This window comes from Oncorhynchus masou, chromosome 21, assembly GCF_036934945.1.
Source record: "Oncorhynchus masou masou isolate Uvic2021 chromosome 21, UVic_Omas_1.1, whole genome shotgun sequence".
In the NCBI taxonomy this organism is placed as follows: domain Eukaryota; kingdom Metazoa; phylum Chordata; class Actinopteri; order Salmoniformes; family Salmonidae; genus Oncorhynchus; species Oncorhynchus masou.
This window is the reverse complement of record NC_088232.1, coordinates 12533073-12559581: the sequence shown is the minus strand read 5'-3', so window position 1 is coordinate 12559581 and position 26509 is coordinate 12533073. Positions and strand designations below refer to the sequence as shown.

Below are 26509 nucleotides of genomic sequence, written 5' to 3'. Positions count from 1 at the left end.
AATGTTGCAGACACCCTGGGGAAACGACAGAAAGTGTAGGCTCATTCCTGGCGCATTCACAGCCATATAAGGAGACATTGGAACACAGCGCATTCAAAATCGGAGGCATTTCCTGTATGAAATTTCATCTTGGTTTCGCCTGTAGCATTAGTTCTGGGGCACTCACAGACAATATCTTTGCAGTTTTGGAAACGTCAGTGTTTTCTTTCCAAAGCTGTCAATTATATGCATAGTCGAGCATCTTTTCATGACAAAATATCTTGTTTAAAACGGGAACGTTTTTTTATCAAAAAATTTAAAGAGCGCCCCCTATATCGAAGAAGTTAAACCACTTGAGTGTTGATTTAGCAGTATGCTTAGGGTCATTGTCCTGCTGGAAGGTGAACCTCTGTCTCAGTCTCAAACCTCTGGAAGACTGAAACAGGTTTCCCTCAAGAATTTCCATGTATTTAGCCCCATCCATCATTCCTTAAATTCTGACCAGTTTCCCAGTCCCTGCCGATACAAAACACCTCCATAGCATGATGCTGTCGCCACCACCATGCTTCACTGTGGATGGTGTTCTCGGGGTGATGAGGTGTTGGTTTGCGCCAGACATAGTGTTTTACTTAATGGGCAAAAAGCTCAATTTTAGACTCATCTGACCAGAGTACCTTCTTCCATATGTTCGGGGAGACTTCCACATGCCTTTTGGTGAACACAAAATTTGTTTGCTTATTTCTTTCTTTAAGCAATGACTTTTTCTGGCCACTCTTCCGTAAAGCCCAGCTCTGTGAAGTGTACGGCTTAAAGTGTTCTTATGGACAGATACTCCAATCTCCGCTGTGGAGCTTTGCAGCTCCTTTAGGGTTATCTTTGGTCTCTTTTTTGCCTCTGATTAATGCCCTCCTTGCCTGGTCTGTGAGTTTTGGTGGGCGGCCCTCTCTTGGCAGGTTTGTTGTGGTGCCATATTCTTAATTTTTTTAAATAATGGATTTAATGGTGCGCCGTTGGATGTTCAAAGTTTCAATTTTTTTTATAACCCAACCCGGATCTGTACTTCTCCACAACTTTGTCCCTGACCTATTTGGAGAGCTCCTTGGTCTTCATGATGCCGCTTGCTTGGTGGTGCCGCTTGCTTAGTGGTGTTGCAGACATTTTTCCCTTTCAGAACAGTTGTTTATATACTGAGAACATGTGACTCTTAGATTACACACATGTGGACTTTATTTAACTAATTATGTGACTTCTGAAGGTAATTGGTTGCACCAGATCTTCTTTAGGGGCTTCATAGCATAGGGGGTGAATACATATGCAGGCACCACTTTTATTCCGTTCGCTTTAAAAACATTTTTTTTTAACAAGTTATTTTTTTTCACTTCACCAATTTGGACTTTTTTGTGTATGTCCATTACATGTAATCCCCCCCCCCCAAATAAATTTAAATTACAGGTTGTAATGCAACAAAATAGGAAACACGCCAAGGGGGATGAATACTTTTGTAAGGCACTGTAAGTAGCCCTATTTTGAGATGTGAGATATCACAATCTCTTTCAATAATGACAGGAATGGAGGTCTTTATTCCAGTGAGATTGTTAAGGTGAACACCGCCATGTTTAGTTTTGCCCAACCTAGATCAAGGCACAGACACGGTCTCAATGGAGATAGCTGAGCTGACTACACAGACTGCGCTATGCTAGTGGCAGACTCATTTACATTTACATTTAAGTCATTTAGCAGACGCTCTTATCCAGAGCGACTTACAAATTGGTGAATTCACCTTCTGACATCCAGTGGAACAGCCACTTTACAATAGTGCATCTAAATCATTAAGGGGGGGTGGTGAGAAGGATTACTTATCCTATCCTAGGTATTCCTTGAAGAGGTGGGGTTTCAGGTGTCTCCGGAAGGTGGTGATTGACTCCGCTGTCCTGGCGTCATGAGGGAGTTTGTTCCACCATTGGGGGGCCAGAGCAGCGAACAGTTTTGACTGGGCTGAGCGGGAACTGTACTTCCTCAATGGTAGGGAGGCGAGCAGGCCAGAGGTGGATGAACGCAGTGCCCTTGCTTGGGTGTAGGGCCTGATCAGAGCCTGGAGGTACTGCGGTGCCGTTCCCCTCACAGCTCCGTAGGCAAGCACCATGGTCTTGTAGCGGATGCGAGCTTCAACTGGAAGCCAGTGGAGAGAGCGGAGGAGCGGGGTGACGTGAGAGAACTTGGGAAGGTTGAACACCAGACGGGCTGCGGCGTTCTGGATGAGTTGTAGGGGTTTAATGGCACAGGCAGGGAGCCCAGCCAACAGCGAGTTGCAGTAATCCAGACGGGAGATGACAAGTGCCTGGATTAGGACCTGCGCCGCTTCCTGTGTGAGGCAGGGTCGTACTCTGCGGATGTTGTAGAGCATGAACCTACAGGAACGGGCCACCGCCATGATGTTGGTTGAGAACGACAGGGTGTTGTCCAGGATCACGCCAAGGTTCTTAGCGCTCTGGGAGGAGGACACAATGGAGTTGTCAACCGTGATGGCGAGATCATGGAACGGGCAGTCCTTCCCCGGGAGGAAGAGCAGCTCCGTCTTGCCGAGGTTCAGCTTGAGGTGGTGATCCGTCATCCACACTGATATGTCTGCCAGACATGCAGAGATGCGATTCGCCACCTGGTCATCAGAAGGGGGAAAGGAGAAGATTAATTGTGTGTCGTCTGCATAGCAATGATAGGAGAGACTATGTGAGGTTATGACAGAGCCAAGTGACTTGGTGTATAGCGAGAATAGGAGAGGGCCTAGAACAGAGCCCTGGGGGACACCTGTGGTGAGAGCGCGTGGCGAGGAGACAGATTCTCGCCACGCCACCTGGTAGGAGCGACCTGTCAGGTAGGACGCAATCCAAGCGTGGGCCGCGCCGGAGATGCCCAACTCGGAGAGGGTGGAGAGGAGGATCTGATGGTTCACAGTATCGAAGGCAGCCGATAGGTCTAGAAGGATGAGAGCAGAGGAGAGAGAGTTAGCTTTAGCAGTGCGGAGCGCCTCCGTGATACAGAGAAGAGCAGTCTCAGTTGAATGACTAGTCTTGAAACCTGACTGATTTGGATCAAGAAGGTCATTCTGAGAGAGATAGCGGGAGAGCTGGCCAAGGACGGCACGTTCAAGAGTTTTGGAGAGAAAAGAAAGAAGGGATACTGGTCTGTAGTTGTTGACATCGGAGGGATCGAGTGTAGGTTTTTTCAGAAGGGGTGCAACTCTCGCTCTCTTGAAGACGGAAGGGACGTAGCCAGCGGTCAGGGATGAGTTGATGAGCGAGGTGAGGTAAGGGAGAAGGTCCCCGGAAATAGTCTGGAGAAGAGAGGAGGGGATAGGGTCAAGCGGGCAGGTTGTTGGGCGGCCGGCCGTCACAAGAAGCGAGATTTCATCTGGAGAGAGAGGGAGAAAGAGGTCAGAGCACAGGGTAGGGCAGTGTGAGCAGAACCAGCGGTGTCGTTTGACTTAGCAAACGAGGATCGGATGTCGTCGACCTTCTTTTCAAAATGGTTGACGAAGTCATCTGCAGAGAGGGAGGAGGGGGGGAGGGGGAGGAGGATTCAGGAGGGAGGAGAAGGTGGCAAAGAGCTTCCTAGGGTTAGAGGCAGATGCTTGGAATTTAGAGTGGTAGAAAGTGGCTTTAGCAGCAGAGACAGAGGAGGAAAATGTAGAGAGGAGGGAGTGAAAGGATGCCAGGTCCGCAGGGAGGCGAGTTTTCCTCCATTTCCGCTCGGCTGCCCGGAGCTCTGTTCTGTGAGCTCGCAATGAGTCATCGAGCCACGGAGCGGGGAGGGGGAGGACCGAGCCGGCCTGGAGGATAGGGGACATAGAGAGTCAAAGGATGCAGAAAGGGAAGAGAGGAGGGTTGAGGAGGCAGAATCAGGAGAAAGGTTGGAGAAGGTATGAGCAGAGGGAAGAGATGATAGGATGGAAGAGGAGAGAGTAGCGGGGGAGAGAGAGCGAAGGTTGGGACGGCGCGATACCATCCGAGTAGGGGCAGTGTGGGAAGTGTTGGATGAGAGCGAGAGGGAAAAGGATACAAGGTAGTGGTCGGAGACTTGGAGGGGAGTTGCAATGAGGTTAGTGGAAGAACAGCATCTAGTAAAGATGAGGTCGAGCGTATTGCCTGCCTTGTGAGTAGGGGGGGAAGGTGAGAGGGTGAGGTCAAAAGAGGAGAGGAGTGGAAAGAAGGAGGCAGAGAGGAATGAGTCAAAGGTAGACGTGGGGAGGTTAAAGTCGCCCAGGACTGTGAGAGGTGAGCCATAAAACTGGCAGGCTGGCGAACAGCCTGCTGCCGGGCCTGTACCCTATCTCATTGAGGAGCTAGAGGAGTTAGAGCCCTGTCTATGTTCATGGATAAGATCGACAGGGCTCTAACTCCTCTATCTCCACAATGAGCATTCCAGGCTCACATCATACCTACAGACAAACACATTTACCACAACATACACCGGTTGTTGTAGTGTGTCTGACATCTGATAGCCATCAGCAGCTGACTTCCCCTATTTGCCAGTCCTGACACAGAGATAACCCAACACATAAAGACACACACACACACACACACACACACACACACACACACACACACACACACACACACACACACACACACACACACACACACACACGAACAAACCAGAGGCATAAACACACATTTACATGAGAGGCGTACGTACGTACACAAGGTATATACACATTCATGCATGCAGACACTGTCGATGCATGCACACACATGATCAATCACTTTTATATTTGTGTATACAGAATCACACACTTGTGTCTAAACAAACACACACACACACAAGGAGCATGCAAATAGTCACATCACACACGTACTCTCACCCACTTTTAAAAACATCAAGGGAAGGAGTGAAAGCGGCACGAGGCTTCTTCGGAGGAACGTTACCCACGGCAACAGGAAGCGGGTGGCAGTTTCAAAATGTCAGCCTGGCTTATTTTGAACACACTTCTTCTGTTACAGCACTGAAAGCACTATATGGCGTGCAAAACTAAAGTTTTACAAGACAACATATGAGCAGCGTTTTAAATAAATGGCACCCTATTGCCTATATAGTGCACAACTTTTGACCAGTGCACTATATAGAAAATAGGGTTTTGGTGAAGAAGTGCACTATAAATGGAATAGGGTGCCATCTGGGATACAACCATTGTTTCTTCACTGATCTGTATATACTTTTATGAGAGGTTTCGTTATTATTAGACAGGTGTTGTGAGAGTAAAGTCGTTCCTGTATGGTGTTTGTGGTTTGTGTCTCTGTAACATGGCCTGTTGAGCTGCTGAACACATAAACAGGTTTAAATATAGACCGAGCTTGAGCAGACAGATTCAAATTTAGTTCCCCCTCCTCTTTATTTCTTTACTCTCTGTCACTTTATTTCTCTCTTTCTTTCTCTTTCTTTCTCTCTGTGGCTCTCTTTAGTGGAGAGGTTGAAATTGTCTCTCTCGCTCTCTTTTTGTCTCCCCCCCCCCCTCTCTCTGACAAAGTCATTGGATGAGGTAACTGTTATTTCACTGTGTGTAGCTTGGAGCTCACCACCACTTTTGATATTAAATAATGCACTATGCACCAATCCAAATACACTGTCATGTATAAATACTGTTACCGAAGTCTAAGGTCTTGACTGGTGAATACTTGTGTTATAATAGTGTAAAAGAGATCTGCCTTGTAGTTGGGATAACCTACAGGTCATGTTAATAAATCAATTAATCAATTTTGAATTTATAAAACCCTTTTTACATCAACAGTTCACAAAGAACAACCCTGTCCAGAACCACAAAGGTCATAGGGTTCAATGACTGAGATGGCAAATATGCTGTTCGTGTACAGTTGAAGTGAGAAGTTTACATACACTTTGGTTGGAGTCATTAAAACTTGTTTTTCAACCACTCCACAAATTTCTGATACTCCCCATCCCGGATCCGGGATCGTGAATAAAGCCTCAGGCTCATTAGCATAACGCAACGTTAACGATTTCTGAAAATCGCAAATAAAATGAAAATAATGCGCCTGCTCTCAAGCTTAGCCTTTTCTTAACAACACTGTCATCTCAGATTTTCAAAATATGCTTTTGAACCATAGCAAATCAATCATTTGTGTAAGAGTATTGCAAGCTAGCTTAGCATTTTGCGTAGCATTTAGCACGCAACATTTTCACAAAAACCAGATAACCAAATAAATAAAATAATTTACTTCGGATGTTTTCAATGAGGAGACTCTCAGTTACATAGCAAATGTTCAGTTTTTCCCTAAAGAATCTTTGTGTAGGAGAAATCGCTCCGTTTTGTACATCACATTTGGCTACCGAAACGAACCGAAAATTCAGTCACCTACAACGTCAAACTTTTTCCGAATTAACTCCATAATATCAACCGAAACATGGCAAACGTTGTTTAGAATCAATCCTCAAGGTGTTTTTTCACATATCTCTTCATTGATATGCAGTTCGTGGAAGCCTGCTTTCCCCTCAGAATCGCATGGAAAAATACCAGCAGCTGAAAATGACGCACCAATTTCGACGGAGGACACCGGGCGGACACCTGGAAAATGTAGTCTCTTATGGTCAATCTTCCAATGATATGCCTACAAATACGTCACAATGCTGCAGACACCTTGGGGAAATGACAGAAAGGGCAGGCTCATTCCTCTCGCATTCACAGCCATATAAGGAGACAATGGAAAACGGAGCCTCAAAAATCCTGCTGATTTCCTGGTTGCCGTTTCATCTTGGTTTTGCCTGTAGCTCCCGTTCTAGGGCACCCACAGACAATATCTTTGCAGTTCTGGAAAATTCAGAGTGTTTTCTTTCCAAAGCTATCAATTATATGCATAGTGGAGCATCGTTTTGTGACAAAATATCTTGTTTAAAACGGGAACGTTTTTCATCCAAAAATGTAATTGCGCCCCCAGAGTTTCAAGAGGTTAACAAACTATAGTTTTGGCAAGTCGGTTAGGACATCTACTTTGTGCATGACACAAGTCATTTTTCCGACAATGGTTTACAGACAGATTATTTCACTTATAATTCACTGTGTCACAATTCCAGTGGGTCAGAAGTTTACATACACTAAGTTGACTGTACCTTTAAACAGCATGGAAAATTCCAGAAAATGATGTCATGACTTTAGAAGTTTCTGATAGGCTAATTGACATCATTTGAGTCAATTGGAGGTGTACCTGTGGATGTATTTCATACTCAGTGCCTCTTTGCTTGACATCATGGGAAAATCAAAAGAAATTAGCCAAGACCTCAGAAATGTTTTTGTAGAACTCCACAAGTCTGGTTCACCCTTGGGAGCAATTTCCAAACACCTGAAGGTACCACGTTCATCTGTACAAACAATAGTACGCAAGTACAAACACCATGGGACCACAAAGATGTCATACCGCTCAGGAAGGAGACGTGTCTCCTAGAGATGAACGTACTTTGTTGCAAAAAGTGCAAATCAATCCCAGAACAACAGCAGCAACCTTGTGAAGATGCTGGAGGAAAAGGATTACGGTTTGCAAGTGCACATGGGGACAAAGATCGTACTTTTTGGAGAAATGTCCTCTGGTCTGATGAAATAAAAATGTTACTGTTTGGCCATAATGACCATCGTTATGTTTGGAGGAAAAATGGGGAGGCTTGCAAGCCGAAGAACACCATCCCAACCATGAAGCACGGGGGTGGCATCATCATGCTGTGGGGGTGCTTGCTGTAGGAGGGACTAATGCACTTCACAAAATAAATGGCATCATGAGGTTGGAAAATTACGTGGATATATTGAAGCAACATCTCTAGACATCAGTCAGGAAGTTAAAGCTTTGTTGCAAATGGATTTTCCAAATGGACAATGACCCCAAGCATACTTCCAAAGTTGTGGCAAAATGGCTTAAGGACAACAACGTCAATGTATTGGAGTGGCCATCATTATGCCCTGACCTCAATCTATTTGAGGGCAGACCTGAAAATGCGTGTGCAAGCAAGGAGGCCTACAAACCTGACTTAGTTACAGGAATGGGCCAAAATGCACCCAACTTATTGTGGGAAGCTTGTGGAAGGCTACCTGAAATGTTTGACCCAACTTAAACAATTTAATGGCAATGCTACTAAAAACGAATTGAATGTTTGTAAACTTCTGATCCACTGGGAATGTGAAAAAATAAATAAAAGCTGAAATAAGTCATTCTCTCTACTATTATCCTGACATTTCACATTCTTAAAATAAAGTGGTGATCCTAACTGACCTAAGACAGTGAACTTTTACTAGGATTAAATGTCAGGAATTGTGAAAAACTGAGATTAAATGATTTTGGCTGAGGTGTATGTAAACTTCTGACTTCAATTGTATGTTACCAATGTTTTGCTTAATATAACATCACATAATTAGATTGTTATTTATGCTACACATGCCTGTATTTATTTCTTCACTAGTCAAATCAAATTTATTTATATAGCCCTTCTTACATCAGCTGATATCTCAAAGTGCTGTACAGAAACCCAGCCTAAAACCCCAAACAGCAAGCAATGCAGGTGTAGAAGCGAGGTGGCTAGGAAAAACTCCCTAGAAAGACCAAAACCTAGGAAGAAACCTACATTTACATTTAAGTCATTTAGCAGACGCTCTTATCCAGAGCGACTTACAAATTGGTGAATTCACCTTCTGACATCCAGTGGAACAGCCACTTTACAATAGTGCATCTAAATCATTTAAGGGGGGGTGAGAAGGATTACTTTATCCTATCCTAGGTATTCCTTGAAGAGGTGGGGTTTCAGGTGTCTCCAGAAGGTGGTGATTGACTCCGCTGTCCTGGCGTCGTGAGGGAGTTTGTTCCACCATTGGGGGCCAGAGCAGCAAACAGTTTTGACTGGGCTGAGCGGGAACTGTACTTCCTCAGTGGTAGGGAGGCGAGCAGGCCAGAGGTGGATGAACGCAGTGCCCTTGTTTGGGTGTAGGGCCTGATCAGAGCCTGGAGGTACTGCGGTGCCGTTCCCCTCACAGCTCCGTAGGCAAGCACCATGGTCTTGTAGCGGATGCGAGCTTCAACTGGAAGCCAGTGGAGAGAGCGGAGGAGCGGGGTGACGTGAGAGAACTTGGGAAGGTTGAACACCAGACGGGCTGCGGCGTTCTGGATGAGTTGTAGGGGTTTAATGGCACAGGCAGGGAGCCCAGCCAACAGCGAGTTGCAGTAATCCAGACGGGAGATGACAAGTGCCTGGATTAGGACCTGCGCCGCTTCCTGTGTGAGGCAGGGTCGTACTCTGCGGATGTTGTAGAGCATGAACCTACAGGAACAGGCCACCGCCATGATGTTAGTTGAGAACGACAGGGTGTTGTCCAGGATCACGCCAAGGTTCTTAGCGCTCTGGGAGGAGGACATAATGGAGTTGTCAACCGTGATGGCGAGATCATGGAACGGGCAGTCCTTCCCCGGGAGGAAGAGCAGCTCCGTCTTGCCGAGGTTCAGCTTGAGGTGGTGATCCGTCATCCACACTGATATGTCTGCCAGACATGCAGAGATGCGATTCGCCACCTGGTCATCAGAAGGGGGAAAGGAGAAGATTAATTGTGTGTCGTCTGCATAGCAATGATAGGAGAGACCATGTGAGGTTATGACAGAGCCAAGTGACTTGGTGTATAGCGAGAATAGGAGAGGGCCTAGAACAGAGCCCTGGGGGACACCAGTGGTGAGAGCGCGTGGCGAGGAGACACCTGGTAGGAGCGACCTGTCAGGTAGGACGCAATCCAAGCGTGGGCCGCGCCGGAGATGCCCAACTCGGAGAGGGTGGAGAGGAGGATCTAATGGTTCACAGTATCGAAGGCAGCCGATAGGTCTAGAAGGATGAGAGCAGAGGAGAGAGAGTTAGCTTTAGCAGTGCGGAGCGCCTCCGTGATACAGAGAAGAGCAGTCTCAGTTGAATGACTAGTCTTGAAACCTGACTGATTTGGATCAAGAAGGTCATTCTGAGAGAGATAGCGGGAGAGCTGGCCAAGGACGGCACGTTCAAGAGTTTTGGAGAGAAAAGAAAGAAGGGATACTGGTCTGTAGTTGTTGACATCGGAGGGGTCGAGTGTAGGTTTTTTCAGAAGGGGTGCAACTCTCGCTCTCTTGAAGACGGAAGGGACGTAGCCAGCGGTCAGGGATGAGTTGATGAGCGAGGTGAGGTAAGGGAGAAGGTCTCCGGAAATGGTCTGGAGAAGAGAGGAGGGGATAGGGTCAAGCGGGCAGGTTGTTGGGCGGCCGGCCGTCACAAGAAGCGAGATTTCATCTGGAGAGAGAGGGGAGAAAGAGGTCAGAGCACAGGGTAGGGCAGTGTGAGCAGAACCAGCGGTGTCGTTTGACTTAGCAAACGAGGATCGGATGTCGTCGACCTTCTTTTCAAAATGGTTGACGAAGTCATCTGCAGAGAGGGAGGAGGGGGGAGGGGGAGGAGGATTCAGGAGGGAGGAGAAGGTGGCAAAGAGCTTCCTAGGGTTAGAGGCAGATGCTTGGAATTTAGAGTGGTAGAAAGTGGCTTTAGCAGCAGAGACAGAGGAGGAAAATGTAGAGAGGAGGGAGTGAAAGGATGCCAGGTCCGCAGGGAGGCAAGTTTTCCTCCATTTCCGCTCGGCTGCCCGGAGCACTGTTCTGTGAGCTCGCAATGAGTCGTCGAGCCACGGAGCGGGAGGGGAGGACCAAGCCGGCCTGGAGGATAGGGGACATAGAGAGTCAAAGGATGCAGAAAGGGAAGAGAGGAGGGTTGAGGAGGCAGAATCAGGAGATAGGTTGGAGAAGGTATGAGCAGAGGGAAGAGATGATAGGATGGAAGAGGAGAGAGTAGCGGGGGAGAGAGAGCGAAGGTTGGGGCGGCGCGATACCATCCGAGTAGTGGCAGTGTGGGAAGTGTTGGATGAGAGCGAGAGGGAAAAGGATACAAGGTAGTGGTCGGAGACTTGGAGGGGAGTTGCAATGAGGTTAGTGGAAGAACAGCATCTAGTAAAGATGAGGTCGAGCGTATTGCCTGCCTTGTGAGTAGGGGGGGAAGGTGAGAGGGTGAGGTCAAAAGAGGAGAGGAGTGGAAAGAAGGAGGCAGAGAGGAATGAGTCAAAGGTAGACGTGGGGAGGTTAAAGTCGCCCAGGACTGTGAGAGGTGAGCCGTCCTCAGGAAAGGAGCTTATCAAGGCATCAAGCTCATTGATGAACTCTCCGAGGGAACCTGGAGGGCGATAAATGATAAGGATGTTAAGCTTGAAAGGGCTGGTAACTGTGACAGCATGGAATTCAAAGGAGGCGATAGACAGATGGGTAAGGGGAGAAAGAGAGAATGACCACTTGGGAGAGATGAGGATCCCGGTGCCACCACCCCGCTGACCAGAAGCTCTCGGGGTGTGCGAGAACACGTGGGCGGACGAAGAGAGAGCAGTGGGAGTAGCAGTGTTATCTGTGGTGATCCATGTTTCCGTCAGTGCCAAGAAGTCGAGGGACTGGAGGGAGGCATAGGCTGAGATGAACTCTGCCTTGTTGGCCGCAGATCGGCAGTTCCAGAGGCTACCGGAGACCTGGAACTCCACGTGGGTCGTGCGCGCTGGGACCACCAGATTAGGGTGCCGCGGCCACGCGGTGTGGAGCGTTTGTATGGTCTGTGCAGAGAGGAGAGAACAGGGATAGATAGACACATAGTTGACAGGCTACAGAAGAGGCTACGCTAATGCAAAGAAGATTGGAATGACAAGTGGACTACACGTCTCGAATGTTCAGAAAGTTAAGCTTACGTAGCAAGAATCTTATTGACTAAAATGATTGAAATGATACAGTACTGCTGGAGTAGGCTAGCTGGCAGTGGCTGCGTTGTTGACACTACACTAATCAAGTCGTTCCGTCGAGTGTAATAGTTTCTACAGTGCTGCTATTCGGGGCTAGCTGGCTAGCTAGCAGTGTTGATTACGTTACGTTACGTTAAAAGAACGACAATAGCTGGCTAGCTAACCTAGAAAATCGCTCTAGACTACACAATTGTCTTAGATACAAAGACGGCTATGTAGCTAGCTAGCTACGATCAAACAAATCAAACCGTTGTACTGTAATGAAGTGAAATGAAAATGTGATACTACCTGTGGAGCGAAGCGGAATGTTGACCGGGTTGTTGAAGTTAATTCGGTAGACGTTGGCTAGCTGTTGGCTAGCTAGCTAGCAGTATCTCTTACGTTAAGGACGACAAATAGCTGGCTAGCTAACCTCGGTAAATTAAGATAATCACTCTAAGTCTACACACTCTAAACTACACAATTATCTTGGATACGAAGACAGCAAAGACAACTATGTAGCTAGCTAACACTACACTAATCGAGTCGTTCAGTTGAGTGTAATAGTTTCTACAGTGCTAGTAGACGGTAGACGTTAGCTAGCTGCTGGGCAGATAGCAGTGTAGACTACGTTAGGACGACGAAATACGATAATTACGCAATTATCTTTGATACAAAGACGGCTATGTAGCTAGCTAAGAAGAAATTGCTAAGATTAGACAAATCAAACCGTTGTACTATAATGTAATGGAAATGTAGTGAAAAGTTATACTACCTGCGGACCGAAGTGTAGATGCGACCGCTCGCTCCAACCCGGAACCGGAGAGGAACCAGGCTATGAGGGGTGGCCAGTCCTCTTCTGGCTCTGCCGGGTGGAGATTATAACAGAACATGGCAAAGATGTTCAAATGTTCATAAATGACCAGCATGGTCAAATAATAATAATCACAGTAGTTGTTGAGGTGCAACAAGTCAGCACCTCAGGAGTAAATGTCAGTTGGCTTTTCATAGCCGATCATTAAGAGTATCTCTACCACTCCTGTCTTTAGAGAGTTGAAAACAGCAGGTCTGGGACAGGTAGCACGTCCGGTGAACAGGTCAGGGTTACATAGCCGCAGGCAGAACAGTCAACTGGAGCAGCAGCACGGCCAGGTGGACTGCAAGGAGTCATCATGGAGTCATCAAGGAGTCATCATGCCAGGTAGTCCTGAGGCATGGTCCTAGGGCTCAGGTCCTCAGAGAGAGAGGGAGAATACTTAAATTCACACAGGACCCCGGATAAGACAGGAGAAGTACTCCAGATATAAGACTGACCCTAGCCCCCCGACACAGACTACTGCAGCATAAATACTGGAGGCTGAGACAGGAGGGGTCAGGAGACACTGTTGCCCCATCCGATGATACCCCCAATGATACCACTTTGCCAAAGCACAGTCCCCACACCACTAGAGGGGGGGGGTGCCAACCCAGACAGGAAGATCACGTCAGTAACTCAACCCACTCATGTGACGCACCCCTCCTAGGCATGGAAGAGCACCAGTAAGCCAGTGACTCAGCCCCTGTAATAGGTTTAGAGGCAGAGAATCCCAGTGGAGAGAGGGGAACCGGCCAGGCAGAGACAGCAAGGGCGGTTCGTTGCTCCAGAGCCTTTCCGTTCACCTTCACACTCCTGGGCCAGACTACACTCAATTATATGACCCAATGAAGAGATGAGTCTTCAGTAAAGACTTAAAGGTTGAGACCGAGTCTGCGTCTCTCACATGGGTAGGCAGACCATTCCATAAAAATGGAGCTTGATAGGAGAAAGCCCTGCCTCTATCTTTTTGCTTAGAAATTCTAGGGACAATTAGGCGGCCTGCGTCTTGTGACCGTAGCCCACGTGTAGGTATGTACGGCAGGACCAAATCAGAAAGATGGGTAGGAGCAAGCCCTTGTAATGCTTTGTAGGTTAGCAGTAAAACATTGAAATCAGCCATTGCCTTAACAAGAAGCCAGTGTAGGGAGGCTGGCACTGGAGTAATATGATCAAATTTTTTGGTTCTAGTCAAGATTCGAGCAGTCATATTTAGAATTAACTGAAGTTTATTTAGTGCTTTATCCGGGTAGCCGGAAAGTAGAGAATTGCAGTAGTCTAACCTAGAAGTAACAAAAGCATGGATTAATTTTTCTGCATCATTTTCGGACAGAAAGTTTCTGATTTTTGCAAATGTTACGTAGATGGAAAAAAGCTGTCCTTGAAACAGTCTTAATATGTTTGTCAAAAATGAGATCAGGGTCCAGAGTAACGCCAAGGTCCTTCCCAGTTTTATTATCGACGACTGTACAACCATCAAGATTAAATGTCAGATTCAACAGAAGATCTCTTTGTTTCTTGGGACCTAGATCAAGCATCTCTGTTTTGTCCGAGTTTAAAAGTAGAACATTTGCAGCCATCCATTTCCTTATGTCTGAAACACAGGCTTCTAGCGAGGGCAATTTTGGGGCTTCACCATGTTTCATTGAAATGTATAGCTGTGTGTTATCCGCATAGCAGTGAAAGTTAACATTACATTTTCGAATGACATGTCCAAGAGGTAAAATATATAGTGAAAATAATAGTGGTCCTAAAATGGAACCTTGAGGAATACTTTGAGGACAAACCATTCACATAGACAAACTGATAGATTTCTGACAGATAAGATCTAAACCAGGCCAGAACTTGTCCTTGTAGACCAATTTGGGTTTCCAATCTCTCCAAAAGATTGTGGTGATCGATGGTATCAAAAGCAGCACTAAGGTCTAGGAGCACGAGGACAGATGCAGAGCCTCGGTCTGACGCCATTAAAAGGTCATTTACCACCTTCACAAGTGCAGTCTTAGTGCTATGATGGTATTTATAAATCCTGTTAGATTTTCATCTAAAAGAGTGGTGGATGTAATTTTGTTATTTAATCTGGATTAATTCCACTGTTTTCAATTTGTTTAGTCTAATCAACATGACTTTTCAAGCTATTTGTCTCATCAAAGAGCATTGGGATGAAGGCTGATTTTATCAACCTCTGGCTTGTATGTTTCTGCCAATGGATCTTTGTTCTCTGTTTTTGCTCTTCCAGGAAGATTCTTCCAACATCACTATCCTGGGGCTACTGCTGGAGTGCAGTTTACCCAAGAGCATATACAGCCAGCCGCAGGTACTGGGCATCTCACCACTTTTTTAAACCGCCCCCTTTTCACTATAATTTCGTCAATATGTAAATTGTTTATAATTTTTAACAGACCAAAATATACTTTACATTAGTTTTAAAAATGTACACGAGATAAAAATATAAACAATGCCAAACTAAACAGATATGCATGTGTATGACCACTTTATATTTTCGAGACAACCTATTTGCGTTTTAAAGGGCAAAACATTTAAATGACAAAGTCCTTATTCCATGCTAACTGTAAGAATAACTTTTCATAGCACTTATGGCCATTTACTATTTATTTAATTATTTTTTTCAACTATTATCAACATGAGTGCTGAATACTCCTTAACTGTGTGTACTCACTATCGTGTTGGCTTCACGGTAATCACAAGGGATATTCTCCTGTAGTCAGTTATAAAACCTATGTTACGTGAATTGTGGCTGTAAAGTTTACTGCAGAATCATTGCTTGTGATGAAATTGTTTGAAAGATTGTGTACGGGACGTCTATTGAGTGAGCTGCAGTGTTGTGATATCTGACTGCAGTCTGGTTCCTCAAGAAGCCCCAAGGACAGTGAGACCACTTTCTAGGCGCATAATTGCTTTCTCACAAGACCGTTAATTGGCCGGGAGCTTCCCTAAACACAGGTGGCGCAATCACCGCCATGGTGCAAGCTCCACCCACCACTCTATCTCCCTAACCAAACCCAACTTTGTTTTGTTTGTTAGTTCATAATGACTTGTGAATGCTACTTGTATGGTATAGCCTGGTCCCAGATCTGTTTGTGAAGTATAGCCAACTTCTATGGTCAGGGGAGATAAGTACTAATATGGCTTCTTCAGGAACTGTGTGTATCTGTTGTATCCACAGGGGCTTGGTGTTTGTTATTTTAGGCCGAGGCCCTGTGGGGTCTAGCCAGGGATAGCGAGCTGTCTGTTTCTTAAGTCCAGGCCTGAGGCACTCCTCCTCCTAAGATGACAAGGCCTGGTTTGCGCTGAGCTTTGCACACCCCAGATGCTGATCTTGTCAGCTTAAGGCAGGGTTTGTGGGTTAGGTACAGTACAGAGGGACTGGAGAGAAGCAGGTTGATGCCCATAGTTTTACCTCTAGCTGGCTGTGTGTGTGTGTGTGTATGTGTGTGTGTGTGTGTGTGTGTGTGTGTGTGTGTGTGTGTGTGTGTGTGTACAAGCATGCACCCACACTCTTAGTGTTCTCACACTCTTCATCGCTTCCTCTTTTCCTTTTCTTACACAATGTGACTCATTTGTCTCTCACCCTGTTCCCCTTTCTTGCCCCCCAATCTCTCTCCACATTCCACTGATCGCTCCTTCTACATGCCTCTTCATTCTCTCTTTGCTCTATTCAACCAACCCCCTCCCCCTTTCTCCCTCTGCATAACTGGTATGCCTTTCCTGCCGTATCCCCAGGGGTCGTGCTTCCAGAGCGTTGAGGACAACGCGGCCAGGGTGGAGCAGGGACTCAACCTCCAGATCAGGCTGTCGGAGCACACAGAACGTCCTGCTGACCTGGACAAGCTCAAGCCCTACGTCATCGAGCACATCCTGGTCCTGTTGGTTGCCCCAGCGACAGGCTGCTGCTCCGGCAACGGTGGGTGTCGGGGGCTAGGGGACTAGTCTTTGGGGGTGGAGGTGGGGTAAGGCATGAGAGCTATAGGAATAACTTCAAATATTTTAGGATGTTGGTAGGTTTCAATAGAGAATGTTGGTGTTCTGCTGGTTTAGGGACCTCTGCACCCCGCCTAAAGAAAAATCGGAGAGAAACACTGATTAGGATTTGGGAGCCTTACCACTTATTGAGCATATTTTTTGTATTGTATTGAACCTTTATTTAACTAGGCAAGTCAGTTAAAAACAAATTTGTATTTATAATGGTGGCCTACACTGGCCAAACCCGGATGTCGCTGGGCCAATTGTGAGCCGCCCTATGGGACTCCCAATCACGTCCGGTTGTGATACAGCCTGGATTCGAACCATAGTGTCTATAGTGACGTCTCAAGCACTGAGATGCAGTGACACCTAGTCAGCTGTACAACTGAATGCATTCAACTGAAATGTGTTTTCCGCATTTAACCCAACCCCTCTGAATCAGAGAGGTGCGTGCGGGGGGCTGCCATAATCGATATCCATGTTTTTGGCGCCCAGGGAACAGTGGGTTAACTGCCTTGCTCAGGTGCAAAACGACTGATTTTTACCATGTCAGCTTGGGGATTCGATCCAGCAACCTTTCAGTTACTGGCCCAACACTCTAACCACTAGGCTACCTGCGCTACTCAGGAGCCAAGCTAGTTGTAGAATCAAACATGTCCTTCCCCAAATTCTCATCTTAACCATAAAAGGGGAAACAGCAAAACTGATCTTAGATCAGCCCATAGGTGCGAGTTCGTCCTGTATCCTCATCACCATCATACCCCATATTACATACACAGGGCCATTAGCGCACCTTAATCAGGACTAGACTATATTGTGTAGAATAGACTACATCTCCCTGCTCGAAGATCACAATCACACCAGGCATGTAGCCTATAGATTGATGGTAGATTAACATTGGTTTTGTCCCAAATGGCACCCAATTCCCTACATAGTCCACTATTTTTTACTAGGACCCACAGGGCTCTGGTCAAAGGTAGTGCACGATATAGGGAATTGGGTGCCATTTGGGATGCAGATTTGTTTACAGTTTGGACATTAGATATTCTTTCCTTGTTTTTCTGTCCACTGACTCTACATCATAAACAACTAAGGGATTTTTTTCCTGGATTTCTCCATTTACATTGTAATAGTAGACTTACACCAGGGTCTGTTTCCCGGACCCAGATTAAGTGGCACTATGGCTGTAAAGTCAACCTTTTCATGTGTGAAAGAAAACATGCATTATTTGACATTAGATAGAACATTAGACAGAACATTTTATTTCTGTGAAACAGTGCTAGAACAGCGAACTTAGTGACCCCTAGTGAACGGGTTGGTCATGAAGCGTGAACCGTAGCACAGGCACTGTTCATCTACAGTCTCACTTGCAGAGAAACCTGAGGTTGAAAGGAATTGCCAGAGCCAAGGAAATCCGCCCCGAAGTGTCAACTCAGCACTTTCATCCACCAAACTGCTGCAATGCTGCTGTAGGCTAGAGCACTCAGTTTTTATGATCGCAGCATATTGTAAATGTAATCACCTCCTTTCACTTAATGCTACTGTGCAGATCATACCAAAGTAGCACCGCTTTTACCTAGCGAGTAACATTAGATCTAATTTTAAGTTAATTGTCATAGTCATCTGACCTTATATGAGGAGTTATATCAGTCAATTTTTGTATTCTGTACAACTGATGGGATTGGCATGCATGAATGGGATAGATGGGGCATTTACCTTCTACCTTGAAATGGGCATCATAGAGCATAAGCATTACGCTCTTAGATTATGTGCATGGAATATAGTCACAGTACCAAAAAAGGATGAGCTTTCAATCCTGTCAAGTAGCCCTGAAGATTGCTTTGTTATTGGCTGTCTGCCAAAAGGTGGATGTATCCATTTTATGTGCATAGTGACACCTACTGGCGGCAGAGAGAAGTGCAATTTTCAGTGTTTTGTTGGGCAGCAATACAGTATTTATTCGATCCTGTCATTTATGTTGATAACATGTCATTAACCTATTGTGTTTTAATTGTATCCTACAGGGGAGTTAAACATTGGAATTTGTATGTTGAATTCAGGAGGAAAGAAACTTTATGTGAAGGTAAGTTTCTGTGCAAACTCATGCATTGTACTCAAATGGAGTCTATTTAATATGTCTTCAGTATTACCCATGCAGGAGTTTATATTGTATCTAACAGCAGTGTTGTTCTTTTTTTCTTAGGAAATGCAGTTGTTATCCAAAATGGACAGCGCTCTGGAGTTCAGCCCAGTCCTGCTGAGAACATCAGCGACAAACTTCACACAAGTGGCTACTCTAGCCTGCAGAGGTACATTTAAATGGCAAATTAGAGGAATACTGGGTCTGTTTGCCATTTGTGGTAATAATGTTGATGTCTTAAAAGTAAAGGAACTTGGAACTCCTCTTAATATGTCATCATCAAATTATTCCCAAGCACCTGCAACAACCAAACTCAGCTGTGCGAGATATTTTGCTAATGTGTTGATAGCATGTGTGTATATGTATATTTAAGCAATAAGGCCAAAGGAGTTGTAGTACAGTGCCTTCAGAAAGTATTCATACCCCTTGACTTATTCTAAATTTTGTTTTTACAGCCTGAATTCAAAATGGATTACTTATTTTTTCCCCCACCCATCTATGCACAATACATCATAATGAAAAAGTGAAAACATGTTTCTAGACAATTTTGCAAAGTTGTTGAAAATGAAATACAGAAATCTAATTTACATAAGTATGCACACCCGAGTCAATACTTTGTAGAAACAGCTTTCACAGTGATTACAGCGGTGAGTCTTTCTGGGTTAGTCTCTGAGGTTTCCACACCTGCCCATTATTCTTTTCAAAATTCTAGACCATTTTCAGATCTTGCCATAGATTTTCAAGTAGATTTAAGTCAAAACTGTAACTCCGACACTAAGGAACATTCACTGTCTTCTCCATTGTAGGTTTTGCCTTGTGTGTTTTAGGTTATTACCCTGCTGAAAAGTGAATGTTTTGTGGTGGAAAGCAGACTGAACCAGGTTTTCTTCTAGGGTTTTGCCTGTGCTTAGCTCCCATTACATTTATTTTTTTATCCTGAAAAACTATCCAGTCTTTAGCGATTACAAGCATACCCATAACATGATGCAGCCAACACTATGCTTGAAAATCTGGAGTGTGATACACAGTACTACTGTATTGGATTTGCCCCAAACATAACACTTTGTATTCAGGACAAAAAAATGATTGCTTTGCCATATTTTTTTGCAGTATTACATTAGTGCCTTGTTGCAAGCAGGATGCATGTTTGAATATTTGTATTCTTTACAGGCTTCCTTCTTTTCACTTTGTCAATTATGTTAGTATTGTGGAGTAACTGCAATGTTGATCCATCCTTAGTTTTCTCGTATTACAACCATTAAACTCTGTTTTAAAGTCACCATAGAGTACGAGTCAAAATATCCATAAATACCCATAGTACCCCATTATGAATCATAATACCCATAACACCTAGTGGTCAAACAAGGAAGTGGTTCCAATCGTTTTTCCACCAAACATTTTTCCCATAGGGGATTTTAGAAACACTTAAAATAAGGGCTGAGTTTCATGTAGGCCTACCCTGAGAGAGATTTACATGGTTATGAAAACATCTCACCAGGGTAGGCCTACATGAAACACAGCCCTTATTTTAAGTGTTTCTAAAATCCCCGACGGGAAATATGAATGACGGAAGAAACGATTGGAACCATTTCCCTGATTGACCGCTAGGTTTTATTGGTGTTATGACACCTCCACTGTGCCTGAGTGGTTTCCTTTCTCTCCTGCAACTGAGTTAGGAAGGATGCCTGTATCTTTGTAGTGACTGGGTGTATTGATACACCATCCAAAGTGTAATGAATAATTTAGCCATGGTCAAAGGGATATTCAATGTCTGCTTAAAAATACAGTGCCTTGCGAAAGTATTCGGCCCCCTTGAACTTTGCGACCTTTTGCCACATTTCAGGCTTCAAACATAAAGATATAAAACTGTATTTTTTTGTGAAGAATCAACAACAAGTGGGACACAATCATGAAGTGGAACGACATTTATTGGATATTTCAAACTTTTTTAACAAATCAAAAACTGAAAAATTGGGCGTGCAAAAGTATTCAGCCCCTTTAAGTTAATACTTTGTAGCGCCACCTTTTGCTGCGATTACAGCTGTAAGTCGCTTGGGGTATGTCTATCAGTTTTGCACATCGAGAGACTGAAATTTTTTCCCATTCCTCCTTGCAAAACAGCTCGAGCTCAGTGAGGTTGGATGGAGAGCATTTGTGAACAGCAGTTTTCAGTTCTTTCCACAGATTCTCGATTGGATTCAGGTCTGGACTTTGACTTGGCCATTCTAACACCTGGATATGTTTATTTTTGAACCATTCCATTGTAGATTTTGCTTTATGTTTTGGATCATTGTCTTGTTGGAAGACAAATCTCCGTCCCAGTCTCAGGTCTTTTGCAGACTCCATCAGGTTTTCTTCCAGAATGGTCCTGTATTTGGCTCCATCCATCTTCCCATCAAGGCCCAAACCATGATGCTGCCACCACCATGTTTGACAGTGGGTATGGTGTGTTCAGGGTGATGAGCTGTGTTGCTTTTACGCCAAACATAACGTTTTGCATTGTTGCCAAAAAGTTCAATTTTGGTTTCATCTGACCAGAGCACCTTCTTCCACATGTTTGGTGTGTCTCCCAGGTGGCTTGTGGCAAACTTTAAACAACACTTTTTATGGATATCTTTAAGAAATGGCTTTCTTCTTGCCACTCTTCCATAAAGGCCAGATTTGTGCAATATATGACTGATTGTTGTCCTATGGACAGAGTCTCCCACCTCAGCTGTAGATCTCTGCAGTTCATCCAGAGTGATCATGGGCCTCTTGGCTGCATCTCTGATCAGTCTTCTCCTTGTATGAGCTGAAAGTTTAGAGGGACGGCCAGGTCTTGGTAGATTTGCAGTGGTCTGATACTCCTTCCATTTCAATATTATCGCTTGCACAGTGCTCCTTGGGATGTTTAAAGCTTGGGAAATCTTTTGTATCCAAATCCGGCTTTAAACTTCTTCACAACAGTATCTCGGACCTGCCTGGTGTGTTCCTTGTTCTTCATGATGCTCTCTGCGCTTTTAACGGACCTCTGAGACTATCACAGTGCAGGTGCATTTATACGGAGACTTGATTACACACAGGTGGATTGTATTTATCTTCATTAGTCATTTAGGTCAACATTGGATCATTCAGAGATCCTCACTGAACTTCTGGAGAGAGTTTGCTGCGCTGACAGTAATGGGGCTAAATAATTTTGCATGCCCAATTTTTCAGTTTTTGATTTGTTAAAAAAGTTTGAAATATCCAATAAATGTCGTTCCACTTCATGATTGTGTCCCATTCAAAAATCATGTTAAACTATTATTGCACACAGATTGAGTCCATGCAACTTATTATGTGACTTGTTAAGCAAATATTTACTCCGGAAATTGATTTGGGCATGCCTTAACAAAGGTATTGAATACTTATTGAGTCAAGACAATATAATGCTTTATTAATGTGTAAAAATGGCAAAAAACATAATTCCACTTTGACGTTATGGTGTATTGTGTGTTGGTCAGTGTCAACAAATCTCCATTTAATCCATTTTAAATTGTGGCTGTAATACAACAAAATGTGGAAAAAGGTGAGGGGTGTGAATATTTTCTGAAGACACTGTCCTGTATATGGCCAAAATGCCATGGCTATAAGGGCTGTTCTCATGTACGACGCAACGTGGAGTGCCTGGACACATCCCTTAGCAGTGGTATATTGGCCATGTACCACAAACCCAGAGGTGCCTTACTGCTATTATAAACTGGTTACTAACATAATTAGAACAGTAAACAAGTTATTTTGCATCACACAGGCAATCAGTATCCAAGACCAAAAGTGTGTGTGTGTGTGTGTGTGTGTGTGTGTGTGTGTGTGTGTGTGTGTGTGTGTGTGTGTGTGTGTGTGTGTGTGTGTGTGCGCGTGTGTGTCTACAGTGCCTTCAGAAAGTATTCATACCCCTTGACTTATTCCACATTTTGTTGTTACAGCCTAAATTCAAAATGGATTAAATAGATTTTTCCCTTACCCATCTACACCAAATTCTGAGAATAATGAGAAAGTGAAAACAGGTTTTTAGAAATGTACAAAAAAAAAAATAATAATACTGAAAAATCTAATTTACATAAATGTTCACACAAATGTGCTATGATGCTCCAAATTGAGCTCAGGTGCATCCAATTTTATTTTATCATCCTTGAGATGTCACTTCAACATGATTGGAGCACCTGTGGCCAATTTAATTGTTTGGAAATGATTTAGAAAGAAACGCTCCTGTCTATATAAGACCTCATAGTTGACAGTAATTTTGTATACCATATAGCTGGGTATTTGGAAATGGCCACAGAATGATTTTTCAATACCGTTAAATAGTTTTTTCTCATTTTTTTATTCATTTGAATATTTTTAGCTACTTTTTATGTAAATACCTGCAGTCAACTTGTGCAATATGTTAGGAGATCGCATTTTCCATTTCACTTGTCACAAGATCTTTTATTATAGTCCTCAGTCACTCACTGTTGTGCAGCACGCGCCAGGTCATCTAGTTACAGTATGGAATTCACATCTAAATGTTTGCCAGCGAGATATCATGTATAAAATGTTCGCTATGCACTCATTAGCATTTAGTTAGCATTCTCTATGGGATTTTACATGTACTTGTTAGCACTGCTAACCTTTGGGTTTACAAATAGCCACCTTGTGTTCAGTGCCGGTATTACTGAATATCCAGGTATGGCACAAGGTTGGTATGACAATCTGGATATCACCCAAACCTAGTTGACAGTGCATGCCAGAGCAGAAACTATACAATGAAGTCCAAGGAACCGTCTGTAGATCTCAGAGAGAATTGTGATTAGGCATATATCTGGAGAAGGACATAAAATCATTTCTAGAGTGTGGCCTCCATCATTGGGAAACTGAAAAAATATGGAACTACCCAGACTCTGCCTACAGCTGGCCGTGTGAGCAACCGGACAAGAAGGACCTTGGTGACCACGAACTGAATGAACTAGAGTTCCTTGGCTGAGATGGGAGAATATGCCAGAAGGACAATAGTCTTTACAGCACTTCACTAATCTAGGCTTTCTGGAAGAGTTGCCAGACGGGAGCCACTCCTGAGAAAACGGCACATGACAGCATGCCTGGAGTTTGCAAAAAGTCACGTGAAATACTGAAAAGAAGGCAAAAGATTCTGTGGTCTGATGACAAAAAGGGAACTGGCCTGGATGCAAAGCGCTATGTCTGGATAAAACCAGGCACAGCTTATCACTCGTCTAACACCATCACTACCGTGAATCATGGTGGTGGCAGCATCATGCTAAGGGGATGCTTATCAGCGGCAGGGAATGGGAGACTGATAAGGATAAGGGGAACAATGAATGGAGCCAAATACAGGCAAATCCTGAATGAGAACCTGCTTCATAGTGCAAATGACCTTGGACTGGGGGCGAAGATGAACGTTCCAACAGGACAATGACCCCAAGCATACAGCCAAAGCAACGCTGGAATGGCTTCAGAACAAGAATGTGAAAGTCCTTCAGTGACCCAGCCAAAGCCCAGACTTGAATCCCATTGCATATCTGTGGAAAGCCTTGAAGATTGCTGTTCACCTCCATTCCCAATCTTCAGGAAATCTGCATGGAAGAATGGGAGAAAATCCCAGAATCCAGATATGTAAAGCTGATACAGACATACCCAAGACAACTCAAAGCTGTAATCAAATTAAATTGTATTATTCACATGCGCCGAATACAACAGGTGTAGTAGACCTTACAGTGAAATGCTTACTTACGAGCCCTTAACCAACAATGCAGTTAAAAAAAATATGGATAAGAATAAGAAATAAAAGTAACAAGTAATTAAAGAGCAGTAGTAAAATAACAATAGCAAGACTATATACAAGCAGGTACCGGTACAGAGTCAATGTGCGGGGGCACCGGTTAGTTGAGGTAATATGTACATGTAGGTAGAGTTATTAAAGTAACTATGCATAGATGATAACAACAGAGAGTAGCAGAGGTGTAAAGGGGGGGATGCAAATAGTCTGGGTAGCCATTTGATTAGGTGTTCAGGAGTCTTATAGCTTGGGGATAGAAGCTGTTTTGAAGCCTCTTGGACCTAGACTTGGTGCTCCGGTACCACTTGTCGTGCGGTAGCAGAGAGAACAGTCTATGACTAGGGTGGCTGGAGTCTTTGACAATTTTTAGGGCCTTCCTCTGACACCGCTTGGTATTAAGGTCCTGGGTGGCAGGAAGCTTGGCCACAGTGATGTACTGGGCTGTTCGCACTACCCTCTGTAGTGCCTTGTGGTCAGAGGCGGAGGAGTTGCCATACCAGGCAGTGATGCAACCAGTCAGGATGCTCTCGATAGTGCAGCTGATTTTGGTCCTCTATTGATGCTTTGCCTGAATGATGGTTCATCAGAGGGCATAGCGGGATTTCTTATAAGCTTCCAGGTTAGAATCCTGCTCCTTGAAAGTGCAAGCTCTAGTATTTAGCTCAGTGCGGATGTTGCCTGTAATCCATGGCTTCCGTTGGGGGTATGTACATATAATCACTGTGGGGACGACATCATCGATGCACTTATTAATGAGGCCAATGACTGATGTGGTGTACTCCTCAATGCCATGAGAAGAATCCCAGAACATGTTCCAGTCTGTGCTAGCAAAACAGTCCTGTAGCTTAGCATCTGCTTCATCTGACCACTTTTTTTATTGATCTTGTCACTGGTCAGATTTGCCATGGAGGGCGAGGGACAGCTTTGTATGCGTCTCTGTGTGTGGAGTAAAGGTAGTCCAGAGTATTTTTCCCTCTGGTTGCACATTTAACAAGCTGATAGAAATTTGGTAAAACGGATCTAAGTTTCCCTGCGTTAAAGTTTCCCGGCTGGGTGAGCTTTTTCTTGTTTGCTTATGGCGGAATACAGAATACAGCATTCAATGCTGTCTTAGTGCCAGCCTCAGTCTGTGGTGGTATGTAAACAGCTACAGAAAAGGTAGATAGTGTGGTCTACAGCTTATCATGAGATTTAATTTTTTAATTTTACCTTTATTTAACCAGGCAAGTCAGTTAAGAACAAATTCTTATTTTCAATGACGGCCTGGGAACAGTGGGTTAACTGCCTGTTCAGGGGCAGAACGACAGATTTGTACCTTGTCAGCTCGGGGGTTTGAACTCGCAACCTTCTGGTTGCTAGCCCAACGCTCTAGCCAGGTGAGCAATAGGTCGATACTTCCTTAGATATCGTGCACCAGCTGTTATTTACAAAAATACACAGTCCACCACCCCTTGTCTTACCAGATGCCGCTGTTCTATCCTGCCGGTACAGCGTATAACCAGTATGTTGATAGTGTTGTTGTTCAGCCACGACTCCGTGAAATGTAAGATTATACAGTTTTGAATGTCCTGTTGGTAATGTAATCTTCTGCATAGTTCATCAATTTTATTCTCCAAAGATTGCACATTTGCTAGCAGAATATAAGGATGTGAGGGTTTATTCAATCGCACAACAAATTCTCAGAAGGCAGCCCGCCCTCTGGCCCTTTTTCTCTGCCTCCTCTTCACGCAAAATCACGGCGATCTGGGCCTGTTCCCGAGAAAGCAGTGTATCATTTGCATTGGGCTCGTCAGACTCGTTAAAGGGAAGAAAAGGATTCTGCCAGTCTGTGGTGAGTAATCTCAGTCCTAATGTCCAGAAGTTATTTTCGGTCATAAAAGACGGTGGTAGCAACAAAATAAGTAAAAAATTAATAAAAAAAAGTTACAAACAACGCAAATAAACAAACAAAAAACACGATCG

The 26509-nt window shown here is 44.5% G+C and overlaps 1 protein-coding gene across 5 annotated transcripts in view; it reads left to right on the top strand.

Annotated features, from left to right (window-relative positions):
- Positions 1 to 26509, top strand: part of LOC135507813 (transmembrane protein 131-like) — a 118512-nt gene that overhangs the window by 60831 nt on the left and 31172 nt on the right. For all 5 annotated transcript variants that reach the window (XM_064927484.1, XM_064927483.1, XM_064927482.1 and 2 more), the window contains exons 8-11: positions 14872 to 14949; positions 16377 to 16557; positions 18641 to 18699; positions 18820 to 18925. In XM_064927484.1, the coding sequence (XP_064783556.1) occupies positions 14872 to 14949; positions 16377 to 16557; positions 18641 to 18699; positions 18820 to 18925 (424 nt within the window). The remainder of the gene's footprint in view (positions 1 to 14871; positions 14950 to 16376; positions 16558 to 18640; positions 18700 to 18819; positions 18926 to 26509) is intronic.